The 15,933-nt window shown below is 35.1% G+C and overlaps 1 protein-coding gene, 1 long non-coding RNA gene and 1 pseudogene across 2 annotated transcripts; 1 reads left to right on the top strand and 2 right to left on the bottom strand.

The window, feature by feature from the left end:
* Positions 1–5,844: 5,844 nt before the first annotated feature.
* On the bottom strand, positions 5,845–7,845 carry LOC132601932 (mogroside IE synthase-like; annotated as a pseudogene).
* A 323-nt stretch (positions 7,846–8,168) lies between these two features.
* On the top strand, positions 8,169–10,749 carry LOC132604325 (uncharacterized). The gene is made up of 2 exons (XR_009568702.1): positions 8,169–8,878; positions 9,218–10,749. It is a non-coding gene; the product is annotated as an uncharacterized LOC132604325 (long non-coding RNA).
* A 1,518-nt stretch (positions 10,750–12,267) lies between these two features.
* Positions 12,268–15,202, bottom strand: LOC132604324 (UDP glycosyltransferase 9-like). Its single transcript, XM_060317780.1, has 2 exons — positions 14,406–15,202; positions 12,268–13,050 (listed from the first exon to the last, which is right to left on the bottom strand). Exons 1-2 carry the CDS (start codon positions 15,027–15,029, stop codon positions 12,337–12,339), a joined length of 1,338 nt encoding a protein of 445 aa, XP_060173763.1. The 5' UTR covers positions 15,030–15,202; the 3' UTR covers positions 12,268–12,336.
* Positions 15,203–15,933: the final 731 nt, after the last annotated feature.

Below are 15,933 nucleotides of genomic sequence, written 5' to 3'. Positions count from 1 at the left end.
AGTTAACAGATGTTTTAGAACACCAGAAAAAGACCAATAAAAACGGCTGGAAAAGAAGAATAATTCCATCGCAGCCGGACTATATGGGAAAATCACTGAGAACAAATTAATAATCACCTTCCTCAATTTAGCAGAATAGCAGGTCTACCTTGAAAGAAAACCAAATTAAGGAAAAGAGAATAAAACTCATAACCCAAAAGAATAGAAGTACATAGATCAAAGAATTGCTGGAAAAGAGAACAAATGAAATAATTGCTGGAAAAGAGAAGACAAAGAGACAACGATTGATCAACAACACCTAAAACTCCAGCTAGCTAGAAGTAGGCTAATTATGTAGTCTTATCATTTAGGTGTATAATTTGTTAAAAAATATACCACTTTAATGTCATTTTCGCGCAAAGCATGTTATGCTTTTGCTGTTTGCTCTTTGTTAGCTTGATTTGACACCTATTGCCATATTTCTCTTGGTAAGAATTGAATGTTTGCAAGTACAATTGCTTGCAATAGAATTATTGGGCAAAAGTGCTTCAATGCCTTTGAAAATATTGATTCCAACATTTTCAACCAGCATCAACATTTATTTTGCTTTTCAATTTTGAAAGTGATCAGCCATGAAAATAACTTGCTTTGACTGCTGATTACTTTTTTGTATAGAAATATTTACCTTTAGATGTGAATTCCTTTTTAATGAATCTTTCATTTCACAACAGGAAGTAGGAATAGTTTTAATTTGTATAATTCTTTGTAACTGGAATTTAATTTTAGAAGCCTTATTATAGTGACTTCAAAGTACATAATTTCCTGCATTCACTTTGCTGACAAACAAAGATAATGTAAATCAAACAGTAAGCTCTTTTTCATTTGGGAGCAGGGAAGACTGCAGAAGAACTGATTTGGTGCTTTTTCTTTCAAGTGTCTACAGTTTTATATCTAATCTGCCGCGATCTTTAATCGAAACTTGAAATATTCAAGCTTCCTTCTCGTGAATCTGACCAGTCAACTACAATGATCATTTACAATCATTTTATTACATAATATAAGTTGCTCTCTTGAGATGTCCAAATGTGTTAGTGCTAAGGGATTAGGAGAATTTTAGTGTTAAATGGATATGTTCACTCACTTATCAGCAATCAGTTCTGCTAATTTTAGGGAATGTGGCTGCGACTAAGTTATTGACAATTTTTTTTTTCAAAATTTGACAAAGAAAATTAGTCCTCTTTCTTATAAGGGAAATCATAACGCCTAAGCATCTTTTTAATATGTCTATCAAAACTTCAATTTGTTGCTTATTATCGTCCTCCACACATTAAATATATAAGGTATCATTATTTATTAGTACTTGTTATTGATACAATGAAATTTGGAGTTAGTACTTGTTATTGATACAATGAAATTTGGAGTGCTGTTTTCTGTTCATTAATACTGAATATTTTTACTCATGGTGTTTGACAGACTATTCTACTTTTTATTTGAATTGAGGAGTTGTAAGACTCCAAGAATCATCCACTGTAGGATGATTTTCTTCCTTTAAAACTCTTGGATGATTCAAAGCTTTAGTGTGAACACCAAAAGAATAGTAGTATGTCTACTATGGAGTTTACATTGAAGTATCTTTCTATCAACTGCAGTCTTGATATTACTGCTTTTTCTTGCAGCAAAATGAAAAGCCATTTTCGTCAAGGACAATGGATGATGATGAGGTGCTTTGACACATAGTGAGTATTCTACATCCCGTAGTGAGTATTCTACATTCTACATCTATGTAATGGTTAATGGCATATGCTGATAAATCTGTTTACATGTTCTTACTTCTCATGTCGGACCAGCCGCCACCAAGCTTTGAGAAACTGTGGAGGTTACAAGACAAGAATGTTGAAACAAATTCAGTGTAATCCCGCAGGTAGGCTGCAGTGAAAGAGAGACAGTAACTAAAATTCAAAATTGTTATTGGAAGGGCACCGTTCTTGTATCATTTTTGCACATATGTAAGCTCAGACCTATATTATATTTAGATTTTCTTTTATTGGTTTCTTTGCTTATTAGTTTCTATTCAAAATGTGGGGATTTAGCTTTGGAGCAATGTGATTGATTTAATTCCTGTGAGAGATGGTGATTGCATTACTTCAAGGCTATGTGCAACTTATTTCATGCTTATTCTGGCATAGTGACTCTGCTGATGAGGCTTGTTTTGTTGTGCTTCTAATCAAAGTTCTCACCATTTCTTTCTTAGGTCAAGTTTGAAGCTCCATTAATATTTGTATCACAAGTTTTCTATATATAATTAGGAAGATTGTACAAAAATTCTCGCGTTTGATTATGGTACTGGAATGAAGTGATTCTCAATTGTTTATTGCGCATATGCATAAGATAATATATAATGCAGCGTTTGGTTATGTTACTGGAACGAATTGATTCCCAACATAGAGAAGCTTGTACTTCGATACAGAAGTCTTGTGACCTTAAATGTCAATCTAATTCTTCCTTGGGTTGGGCACTTGCTCCACTTGGTCCTACGCACGGGCATACATTGCTAGTTAGAACTCCTAAAACTATAAATAAAGGCATTATCTACTTCCAAATCATTTTAATTTTGAAAAAATTACGTGTTATAGCTATTTTTAGTACATAATTAGTGATATTAACTACCTTTTGTTTTAATTACTAATAATAACTAAATACTTTTTGAATTTAACAAATATAGCTACATAGTAACTTTCAGTTACTGGTGCACAAATACACTTAAAATTTAGCACCTCTAATCCCATATCCCCTTTTAATGGTAACAATATTAATCACTTAATATACATTACCATTCTCTCTCCTTTTTCATAATTTTTTGACTTTCTCTATTCTCATTCACTATCAATTTCAGATTTTTCATTTCTCAAATCCCTAAAAAATTCTCTCTCTCCTTTTATCAACCACCACCACCGCCGCCACTCTCTCAAATTTTGTTTTGGTTTCCATGATTTCAAGCTTTGTGGACAAATTAAACATAAGAAGACAATTAACCTTTCCATTTTCTTTTTTATGTGAATGATGTTCCAACTAGAATGATCCTTCATTATGGCTGTGGGCTTATCTCCCATTGTGGGCAAGTTGTAGCTGTAAATGCCAAGACTTTTGGGCTGTGGACTAGTGCCCAAAAATTTGGACCGAGTTGCATTTAATCTGTGACTAGAGTTTTTTTGGTGGTCTAGGATTTTTAGGGTTTTGAGAAGATAAAAAATATATGTATTTGTGTATGTTCTATGATATAGCTACCAATTGTTGTGGTTAGTGGTGTATTTATGTAAGTTTTTCTATATTTTTGTGTATTTTGTTCAAATTAATTCCATCAGTTCATCTAGTTTCAAATACATGAGTGACTAAAATACATTGTAAGTTTTCTATATATTTGTGTATTTTGTTCAAATTAATTCATCAAATACATGTGTGATGCAAATTGTTACTCACACAAATACATGAGATTTAATATAAAAATACATGGGGTTTGATTGGTAACTTCAAATACATTGGTTATGCTATCAAATGCATGTGTAAATCAAAACGAAATCAATATTGAAAACTTCAAATACATTACCGCTAAAATACATGGGTGATGCAAATTGTTACTCATACAAATATATGAGATTTAATATAAAATACATGGGGTTTGATTGGAAACTTCAAATTCATTGGTTATGCTATCAAATACATGGGTAAATCAAGAACGAAATCAATATTGAAAACTTCAAATATATTGGCTATTGAATTTGAAGTTTTCAAATTTTGAATTTTTGATTTTTTATGTTTGAATGTTGAAGATTGGATGGAGGAATAGAAAATGGTTATGGAAAGGTAGTCTAAAATCTGATTTTGTGGAAGGGTATGGTAAAAAATACCAATTAATAGCTAATTAATTGATCCCACCGTTATGGCCTTAAATCAAGTGATATGTTTTATTTTTTACTGTGTTATTATGTATTTATAAGCATCAAATACATCCGAAAAAATACCTTAATTTGGAAAAACATAGCTACAAATGGTAATTTTTAAAAGGTGCTATAAATGATAGGAAACTACCAAAAGGTAGTCATTTTGTTAATTTTACCTTTAATTTTTTGGCCTTTTGGGCTGCAATATGAGTTGGAGCAGGTTGAATTAATTTCATTTTTTTGTGCGGATTATCCTTCAAAGGTACTGGTCTTTAATTTTTGTCCCTCAAGTCTTTAACTTTTGCCTTTCGCTTAATACCTCGAGGTTTTGGGTTTGAACCCCAGCTCAGTTAAAAAAAAAATTGCAAGATAGAGGTTTGTAGCAAAGTTAGAGCTATTCGGGGTAAAATTAGGCCTTAAAGAAATTTTTTACCCAAAATTGGGCCTATTCGGATAAAATTTAAGCCTTAAGGCAGAGGTTTGTAAAATTCTAACTAAGTAAAAAAATAATAAAAAATAAAAAAATTCCCTTAAGGCATACTTTTGTCTTATGCCTTAAGGCGGGGGAAAGACAAAACTCTGCCTTAAGGTAGAGTTTAAAACTTTGCCTGGCGAATGCAAACTATACCTCGCGATTTATTTTTTTAAATTTTTTTGACTGAACGGGAGTTCGAACCCGAAATTAATTTTTTTTAGTAAAGGCCAAAAATTAAAGACCAGTGCCTTTGAAGGGTAAGCGCGAAAATGACCCAATTAGTTTTAAGTGATAAGATCACTATATTCCATGTGGACCAAGGAAAAAGAAAAGTCTATATGGACTAAGCAAAATGCCACATCAATATTTGTTGGCCAAATTTTAAAAAATGTGGGAGAGTGACTTATAAAGTGAAACTGGTAAAGATACAAAAAATTGCGCAGACTGCCCTTCTTTTGGGGTGGTCTTTAAATATTGGCCCTCGTATTTGTGGTCTTTAAGTTTTGCCCTTCACTTGAAAAATGACCTTATACCTGAGGTTCTGGGTTCGAACCCCTGCTCAGGTATAAATTAAAAAAAAAAAAAAATCGCAAGGCAAGGCTTGAGTCGCGTGTATGCCAGACCCGACATACACTTGTTAAGGAATAACCAAAGTTATGCCGGACCCGACATAGTTATGTCTTATGGACAAACTTTTAGTTAAGCCTTAACTAAAAGTCTGCCCATAAGGCAGAACTTTTCTTTAAGACATAGTTTAGTTATGCCTTATGGGGCAGACTTTTAGTTAAAACATAACTAAAAATATGCCCCATAAGGCATAACTTTTCCTTAAGACATAGACTTTGCCTTATAAGGCAAACTTTTAGTTACGTTTTAAGGAAAAATTCCGCCTTACGAGGCATACTTTTAGTTATGCCTTATGAGACAGACTTTTAGTTAAGGCATAACTAAAAGGATACCCCTAAGGCGTAACTTTTCCTTAAGGCATAAACTTTACCTTATAAGGCGGAACTTATAGTTATGCCGGGTCCGACATAACTTTAGTTATTCCTTAAGAAGTGTATGCCAGGTCCGGCATACACGCGATCCAAGCTTTGCTTTGCGATTTTTTTTTAATTTATGCTTGAGCGAGGGTTCGAATCCAGAATCTCATGATTTCTACACGAAGCTCAGGATTGCAACGCGAAGGGCAAAAATTAAAGACCAACATTTTGAGGGGCAAAACTAAGGACCATCCCAAAGGAAGGGCAAGCTTTGCTTTGCGATTTTTTTTTTAATTTATGCTTGAGCGGGGTTTCGAACCCAGAACCTCATGATTTCTACACGAAGCTCAGGATTGCAACGCGAAGGGCAAAAATTAAAGACCAACATTTTGAGGGGCAAAACTAAGGACCATCCCAAAGGAAGGGCAATCCTGCGAATTGCCCGGAAAGATATGCGAGGTTATTGTAGCCAAAAACAAAAATGACTTTATTAAATAATTTTCAATAGTTGAATGACCTTTTGAGTAATAAATTCCTATTTATAATCATCAAAATGTTGTTTTCTAGCTTTCTCTTGAAAGAGAGATACATTATGATTTCATGAGATTTTTATTAAACCTTAAGCATAAGATTTTCTAAGAATTATTTGATGCATAAAGTGATCAATTTTGTCAACAATCTTCTCCCAATCTAATACTCAGTCCAATGCATCACAAGTTTGAAAGAAATTCTTCAATATTCTTATCAGAACTCCCTCCTTCATCTACTGATTCCCTAGCCAATTGCTTCCATTTAATTGCATTCTCTTTAAGCATTACACCTTTCTCTTCCTCCACGACTACCCGTATGCAACTTGCTATTTCATCTCTATTAACTACACCTTTTGCTTTAACCTTAACACGAAGTCCTGTTTGCCATACATCACTAATAAATTTTGCATTAGTCGGTTGATCTGTCCATTGGGGCATGGCCACCATTGGTACTCCATACTTAGTGCCTCGAGCGTCTAGTTCCATCCACAATGAGTAAAGAAACATCCAACTGATTGATGAGCCAAGACATCAAGCTGAGGGCACCAATTCACAATTAGTCCTTTTTCTGATGCCTTTGACATGAATTTATTTGGAAGTTTGTTTTCTTCAGAAGTTCTAAGAACCCACAAGAAGTCAGAATTGCTCATCATTAGTCCCCATGCTAGTTCCTCCATTTGTTGTTCTCCAAGACAGGCTAAACTTCCAAATGATACATAGACAACAGAGCCAACTTCCCTCGAGTCTAGCCACTTCATACAAGTCTCACCATTAGGCTTGAAGAGACTCAGGCCATATTCTGTCATCCTTTAGTCCCTTGTACATTGACGGAATAGTTGGTCCAATAGTTTTTTGATTGGGTATTGACTCCTTATCCAATCGACTACCTGTACAAATTCAATAACAGAAAATTCAAATTATTGGAGTTAGAGGTATTCATGGTTGATCTGGATTGGTTTTTCTCTAAATAGAATGCAAGCCAATTAAGTCAGTTTTCTAAATATTGAAACCAAACCAAATCAATTATGTCAGATTCATCCTTGATATTAATAGAACGTCAATATGAGCTGATGAATTTTATGTGTCCAAAGGAAAAAATGTCTAAATTTAGCCCTCTACCTTTGACTATCTTTCAATATTATCCTCTGTTATACTTCATGTTTGAGCTCTACTAGTGTCAAGGTCAAATCCGACATGGTTTGCTAACAAAACATATATAAATGGGCCTAAAAAATAACAAAGGGTTAAGATATTCCTGCTACAGTATATGGGTATTCTTTGACTTTTTTTCCCGTTATCATGGTTAGAGAGTTTACCTCATTTTCCAACAGATAAAATGTGTTGAAGAAAAGCCAATCGGCTTTCTTGAAATTGATGTTTTGCCTGAAGGTAAGACATTTAATACCATCAACATGTCCTTTGTTCAACAATATCTACAAAGATGATATTTGAGCCCTACTCCATCCATTTTCACCGCTAAGCATCACCGTTACCGTCTCCCATCATTATCAACTAATACAATAGCCGCCGTCTGTCATGGTCAACTACCACCACCATCCTCAGCCACAACCATCACAATCGTCAATCACCACAACACTACCACTAGTCATTATTTACAACCATCACTATCAATCACCATTAACATGACCTATTTTGCTTGGACACACGAAAATGTTGTTGTACCTATGTCAGATCCTCTAAAAATGCACTACTTTTGGAGGAACCGATACACACCCGACCACTCATTTGAATAGTTTAAGCAACATAGATCAAAACAATCAACAATCACTGCGACAATTACTATCATCTACCACCATAATATATCACCAACCACCACTATCATTAGTTATCACTACCATCCAACACAATAATAAACCGCCACCACAAACTACTGCCATTAAGCACCATCGATAATCACTACCGTCAAACCCATTCGCCATATAAAATTGGTGGTAGAATTCTTGTAACACCTCGTAGCTTCGAGTGAAAGTTTGACTCATAAGATGAAAATATAATGGAACCAATATGAGGGTTATAGGAAGTGTCTTGAAAACTAATTAAGTCATAAGAAATGTCTTTGGGCAAAGCAAAGTTGAAAACCACTCTACAGGGCATGTTTGCCAATGAGTTTGTGGAAGGTCTTACTTCCTATGATCATAACCCCTTTAAATATTTGGAATTTGGGAAACCTTCCTTGATGAAAGTTGTAGATCTTTGAAATAGCTTTCCAACGATAGGTCGCCCAGCCCAAACGGAGCTACATACAAAAAGTTATGCCCATTTTACCGAAGCCTGTCTTCACTGGAAATTTAGTGCATTCGACGGAAACGTCGATATAATCGACGTTTCGTCAATCTAAACGACGTTTCGTCGATCGAATCGACGATCCGTCGAATGAACCGTCGATTGGGAATAAAGGAGAGGTGTCTCACTGGAAATTTGGCCAATTCAACGGAGGAGATCGACGTTTCGTCGATCTAATCGACGAAACGTCGAATGAGCCGTCGATTGGAAGTACGTTTTCGGCTGATCTAACTTCGGGAGGCCATAACCCTATTATAAGTTGGGAATTTGGAAAAACGTATAACATGAAAGTTGTAGATAATTGAAATAGCTTTCCAACGGTATATTATGGGCCTCGAGGAGACATCTGGTTAGGGAGATATGAACGTTTTAAGACAGAAAGGTCAAGCTGGACAGTGGACTTGGTCCAACCCGAACTCAAGTTGGGTCAGACCCATTTCCACTTAATATTTAAGGGAAATGTCCAACCCTAGCAGCCTCCTCCCCTCATATTTTCAGATTTTAGAGAGAGAGAAAGGATAGTTAGAGAGAGAAAGGAGAGGATCCATCAAGTTGAAGGCCTCAAATCCCAAGGCTCGTGAAGGATAAAGTGTAGTACAAGTTCTTGCCGTCGTTCTAAGCTACAAATCAAACTTTGGAAGTTGATTTCGTGGTGGATGCTCACAAAAGGTAATATTCCTACTCTCAAATCATTTATAGTTGAGAATTGATGAATTCTTGGGAGAATAACAAATGGGTTTGATAAAGGAAATTATATGAATTATGCTAGAGTTTTGGATTGTTGATTTGGGATTGTTGTATTCATGTGGGTGATGAAGAATGACGTTGATTACACCTAATTGAGATTGTAGAATCACCTAGAAGTAATAGAATGGGAATTGGGTGAAGAAACACCATTAATGGAGATTGTGAAGCTTTATGCCCACTAAGTGTTTGATAAAATGCTTAGATGACCAAATCATGAATATTATTGCTAATATAGAATCCCTTTGACTTGTATTGCTATAGATCAAAGTTGAAAGGGGTGACGAACATTGTATTACGCTCAAAGGCAGGAATTAAGGTATGTGAGGCTAACTATCTACGTTAGGGAATGTTCATAATTCTCCCTACGCCTCATTCTTCATACTTGTTAGCAATTTGACTCAGAATATAGTTTAGCCCTAGTTTCATGATATGATATAGAACTGTTATCTTCTAAGGTTGCAGTTACAGAATTCGTTCATGGTTGTCACTTTGAACATCATGAACTCAACACGTAATCTTTATAGACTTATGCATTATTATCACATGAGTCTCAGTCAGTGTATAACCAGTTATTTGCAAGAGTCCCATAATCAGAAACAGTTATCATGCTATCAGATATAGCCAGTCTCAGTTTTGTAAATTGTTAATGTTGAACACCTGTATCTGTACTTTTGGGCCCTAGGCCACAGTTTATGCATACGTATTGCTTGGGCTAGAGGCCACAGTTTTTGTGCACATTATTTGGGCCCCAGGCCACAGTTATATTTACAGTTTTACAGGTGATTCTTCATTAAGAACAGGGAGTACTTCAATTTCTTGCTTTCCTATTTAGTACAGTTACAGTTATCAATTTTAGTTTCAGTTCCAGTATTTTATTGCTTCAGTTGCTTTACATACCAATACAATTCAAATGTACTGATGTCCCTTTTTAAGGTTGACGACTCAGCTATTTAGGAGTGTACGTATCAGCTACTGGTGAGCCCCAAATTCCTTCGGGGCGTTGTCATCTATCTAGTTAATTCAGTTTATAGGCAGTTTTATTATTCAGTACTCTTAGAGGCTTCATAGACACAGTTCAGATAGTCAGATATTTGTTATGTTAGCCTTGTAGACAGTTATACTTAGTCATTCAGTTGTTTTGGTTTAGCCATGTTAGCTACTTTCAGATATATTTCAGATTGTCTAAGTATTTCCGCATTATGATTTCAGTCAGACCTTTAGTATATCAGCATGTGTTTAATTGTTTCCACATTCAGTTATGTTTTGATATCACATGTTGATTCAGTCAGCCAGTTGGTTCGCTCGATCACATGCAGTCAGGCACCGGGTGCCGTGTTACGTCCAGGCCCAGGTTCGGGGCGTGACAATTCTTTTCTGAAGTATCCATACATAAGTTGTGTCAACGTCACACTAACCCATCAATTTGGGATCCAAATTCTAGATTTTCCTCTGGAGGTATCAGGAAGGATTTGGAATGGAATAATATCGATCCATACACAAGAAAAGGTTACCGAAGTGAACAAGCTCAAGAAGAAATTAGGTAACCAACATCAAATACTCCAAATTGCTCAAAATAACATAGCAGATGAACCCATCAAAAGTTCTTGGACCATGATTGAGTGGACCAACAAGAAAGAAAAAGTACTGAAATGAACACAAGCATGATGAAATAGGGCCGTCTTTGTTTTAGGTTCTAGTATTCTTTTTGTGGACCAAAAAGAAAGAAAACAAAAGTACTGATGTTTGTAAACGGAAAGATGTGAATAAAGAGGACTGTCTTGTGTTTTGGATTCTATCCTTTTTCCTTTCTTTCCACACTCAAGAGTGTGTTTTGTATTGTTTCTTTTGTTGTTGTGGTTTGTGAATTAGACTGTACCATACTAGTGAATATGACAATTCACAGAAAGAAATTTAAACGCGAAAAAAAATTCATTAATAGGTAAGTATCTGCAAACCTCTACCCAATGATTACAACTATCATTAAACGAACTAAACATCCACTTGAAACGGTATAATTATCGGAACTGACTACAACTTCATTGAATGCATATACCTGGTGTTGGCTGAAGCAGTGGGAGGTGGGGGCTCTACCAAACAGCATTCCGAGTTAATCAACCAGATCCACCGAACCACCCTTATTTCAAACAATATTTGCATCTTCTGACTATTGAAAGGATTAAAAACAATAAAAATATAAGTACCTAAAAGATATTGGTTTAGAAAATTAATAAACAAAAAACAGAAAGCTATTGGGTTTCAATTAAAAAAAAAATAGATCAAACATTCTCCTCCTATAGTTTTGTTAGAGATATATTTGACAGAATATAAAGCTCCAACAGCCAAGAGAAACTCATCATTCAAATCCATACTATTGAAAAAGAACATTGTTTCCTCATCAGAATGTTAACTACAGAAAGAATCTCCAGGATACATCAGCAAAAATGTTCAGCCTTAACTTCAGGACATCCTTTACATGCTTAAAGTATATATTTATTTATTGGCCTTGTACTAGGAAAGGGAGAGCTAATACATGAGACTTGCTAGGTATTTCTTCCATTTCTTCAATATACTTGTTTAGCTGCCCTGTTCAGGAGTTGTTCATGTTAAGAGTCCCACATCATTTATATAAGGGATGGGTGCGCTGATACCACGTAAAAAAATGGAATTTGTCATAACTAAATCTCAAAAGCTAGCTCATGAGGGGGATTGCCAAGCCTTATTAAAGAGATCACCCATCTCTTATATAAATGATGTGGGACTCTTAACAACCTTCCTCACGCCGAGTACTAGACATCTCATGCGTGGGTAATTTAATATGTGAGCCCAACATCTGAAATGAAAATTGGGATGGTTCTGCTACATCCTTTATATAAGGGATGGGTGGTATCTTTAATATGACTTGGGTAATCCTTTCCTCAAGAGCTAGCTTTTAAGGTTGAGTTAGGTCAAAATCTATTTCTTTACTGTTAAAGAAAAGAATACCTAAAATTTCTGGATAAGAATGAAGGGACAAGAACCCTAGTCTTGAACTAAAATAGAGGGATGTTGACCAAGTCTAAGTAATTAAGTAGTTTGGTGTTAGATTATAGGAGTAAATTTGTGGGTAAATGTTAAAAACCCCAAAATTTAAATAAATTCATTACTCACTTAAATCATTTTGAATTTTTGTTTTTCATTTCGATTTCTTCTTCTCCTTATCCTTACAGTGCATTCAAGATTCTAGTCTTTAAAATTATTAGTTTTAAATTAATAATTTGTACATATTCAATGAATTTTCTTTTGACCGAAGCTACTACATTCGGTCCAATAGGTAATCAAAGTTTCTTTGTTGCTTAGTTCAAAACAAAAATGAAATGCTAGCTGTTTAAACAGCTAGCGCATTACAAGTTTGAAAGAAATTCTTCAATATTCTTATCAGAACTCCCTCCTTCATCTATTGCTTCCTTAGCCAATTGCTTCCATTTAATTGCATTCTCCTTAAGCATTATACCTTTCTCTTCCTCCATGACTTCCCTTATGGAACTCGCGATTTCATCTCTGTTAACTACACCATCTTCTCCAGCCTTAACTCGAATTCCTGTTTGCCATACATCACTAATAAATTTTGCATTAGTCGGTTGATCTGACCACTGGGGCATGGCCACCATTGGTACTCCCAAACACAGTGCTTCGAGCGTCGAGTTCCATCCACAATGAGTAAAAAAACATCCAACTGATTGATGAGCCAAGACATCAAGCTGAGGGCACCAATTCACAATTAGTCCTCTTTCTGACAACTTTGACATGAATTCATTTGGGAGTTTGTTCTCTTCAGAAGTTCTAACGACCCACAAGAAATGGCAGTTGCTCGTCATCAATCCCCATGCTAGTTCCTCCATTTGTTGTTCTCCAAGACTGGCCAAAGTTCCAAATGATACATACACAACAGAGCCAATTTCCCTTGAATCTAGCCACTTCACACAAGTTTCACCATTAGGCTTGAATAGACTCAAGCCATATTCTTTGTCTTCCTTTAGTCTCTTGTCAAGATACATTGATGGAATTGTTGGTCCGATGGTTTTGATTGGATATTGTGTCCTTAGCCAGTTGACCACCTTTACATATTCAACAACAAAAACTTTAGATTTTTGGTGTAGCACTATGCAAGGATGTGTGTGTATATCAAGCCTGTTTAAATAATAAATAATACTCCTGTTCAATTCCAATGTGGTACTTTCTTATTTGGTCTGTTAGAAAAAGAATTACACTTTTTTTTCTCTATAAATTATGAAGCTCTTTAAATTAAACTTCCGATTTGTCCATAACAACTATGGATCACCTAGGTGGATCTTCATGTTGAGATTGGCTGAACTTGGTAGATTATACACCAGAGATAAAATTCCAAGTTGGGGAGTACCTACAAGTCTGGCAAGAGAGGAACTTAAGGATTGTTCATTCGAGATCTTATTCTGAAGTAGTCATCAATGTGATAATTCAGGAGGTATACAAGTTGTAGAGTCAGGATTTCACTAAGGAGATTCAAAATATAAATAAGTAAATATTATAAGAAGCCAAGGGATTCAAATTCTACTATATCCACATAAACCAAAAATTTAACCTTGTGTATAAAGTGTAATTTTAGGACGAACCCCTTGCTTCCACATGGCTCCGCCCCTCCGTATATTTTAGAGCTAGCTTAAGGCCTAGACTAGCTAGGAAGTTGTTTGAGCTGAATGTATATCCAATATGATCATTGAGTATTGTTAATGAGTGGTAGTGATGGAGTTAAAGATCCTAGAGGTTGGAAGAGCATGTCCAATCCTAGTGCAATTTTGTTCTTCCTTGAAATGATTAAGACTAGAAATTATTTACCCAAAAATATACTTATAGAACACTTGTAATAATCACAAAAATATTATGAAATAATTAAGACTAGAAATTTTAATTTCATTTTTGGTATGTGGAAAAAGTCTTATTTTCTTTCATAAACTCCAGATTTACAAACCAACACGAAGTGAGTATATTATTGTAGTACTTTGGATGGTCACTTTGTTGTGCTATGGATAAAAAGTAATAAATAATAACAATAACAATACTTATTTTAATAAGATAAAAGTAAAAATTTACCGCTCTATGAGATGCAATATCTAATTTTACTCTCTTAAACTTTAATGTTAATCAAATCTTTGTTGTTAGCAAATTGTCTCGTATTTACTCTTGATTTTAACTGTGCTCCGGCGTGAACTTTGTGAACTTCACGTGTCAAAATACTTCGAAAAATGTCAAAGTTATCCGCCAATATACTTCAGATTCGAGATATATTAGGGTCGAGGGCAAATAACTAGAACAATTTGCTAAGGACAAGAATATGAATGGATCAAAAGTATAACGAATAAAAATAAAATATTCAGTGTATAGTAGATGGGTAATTTTTGACTTTTTTCCTGTTGTCATGGTTGAGAGAGTTTACCTCCTTTTCCAACACATCAAATGTGTTGAAGAGAAGCCAATCTGCTTTCTTGAAATGGATGTTCTGACTGAAGATAAGCTTTGCAAGAGATGGATACAAATCATCATAGATGAAAGTAGGCAAATCTTTCTTTTCCAATAATGGAAGTGAAGGCAAAGTTACAACAGAGCCATCAAAAGGAACTTTACTTGTTTCTGGATCCATATGATAGAATATGGCACTAAGTGAACAAGGTTGTGTGAAAAATGCAGCTCCTTTGAGTCCTAGCTGGTGTGCCAAGTCAAGTGCCCAAGATCCAATTGAATCAAAAACAAGAACTTTCACAGGGAATTCAGAATTAGATAATTTCTCAACAATTGCTCCCAAGTTTTTAGATATCAAATTAAAGTACCATTCAAGAGATTCGTCAACACTTTGTGGTGGAGCCTCATCATGTGGAATGGACTCAATCTTGATTGAACCAGACTCCTTTGGCATGTTCTTGCTAACATTATCTATGGTGACTAAGGTCACTTTAACTCCTCTTGATGCTAATCTCTTTGAAAATTGAACCATTGGGTTTATGTGGCCTTGTAAAGGGTAAGGGAGAAGTAAAACATGAGCTTTGTTGGTTATTTCTTCCATTTCTACTGTATACCCTTTAGCCGTCCTGTTCAGAGTTGTTCAGGATAAGAACACCTGAATCTCTGCTATTAGGATGATATAGGCCATGTTTGCATTTAGTCATTAGGTGTTCAGTATGAAGAAGACGTTTTCTTGAAAAAGAAAATCAGGAAAATAGTAGATTTCTTATTTATTTACTAACGTTCCGTGAGTAAGAAAAAAATTTATACTAAAAAATAAAATAACATATATATATATATATATAGTATAAAAGAAGGACATAAACCCGGTGAAATGACACTCTAAAAACTCAGTATTAATATTTATCTTTTTTCTGGTTTTTTAGGATTTTCTCTCATTACATAAATATTTGCTATTTTAAAACCTGAAACCTGAAACGGCACCATCAAAAAAACGATACAATTAAAGTAACATACATTACTCTATATTACTAGATGGCCTATGCCCGTGCACACTTTGGATTATAGTGTATCTATATTGTAACACCTCGTAAACTTGAACTAGGTGTGAATGCATAAACATCTAGTACTAAGATGATATTATATCTATATGAATCCATTCTTGATGAATTCGGGTGGGAGATGGTCGTTTTGAAGTCAAACCAGCTAGTGAAGTTCTTAAGGCCTCTTGAATTCGCCTAAGTTTTGGTAGGTCTGTCTTCTGGGCGTTTTAAGTTATATCTAAGGTTAGGGGTTTATTTCCCCAGCCCTCCATTCACGAAAAATATCCCTAAAGTCAATAAGAACAAGTCCCAAGCCTCAAGAACCATACAAGGTAAGTGTTATCATGTTTCTAGGTTGAATTCAAGTTCCTAGTCCCTTTCTAACATGATTTTATGACCAAAACCTAGGGTTTGCAACCAGTGTTTTAAAAGGCGGGGGCGTAAGGCGGGGCGTTTTACATA

This window comes from Lycium barbarum, chromosome 7, assembly GCF_019175385.1.
Source record: "Lycium barbarum isolate Lr01 chromosome 7, ASM1917538v2, whole genome shotgun sequence".
NCBI lineage: Eukaryota > Viridiplantae > Streptophyta > Magnoliopsida > Solanales > Solanaceae > Lycium > Lycium barbarum.
The sequence above is the reverse complement of the archived record's forward strand: the minus strand, read 5'-3'. Positions and strand labels throughout refer to the sequence as shown.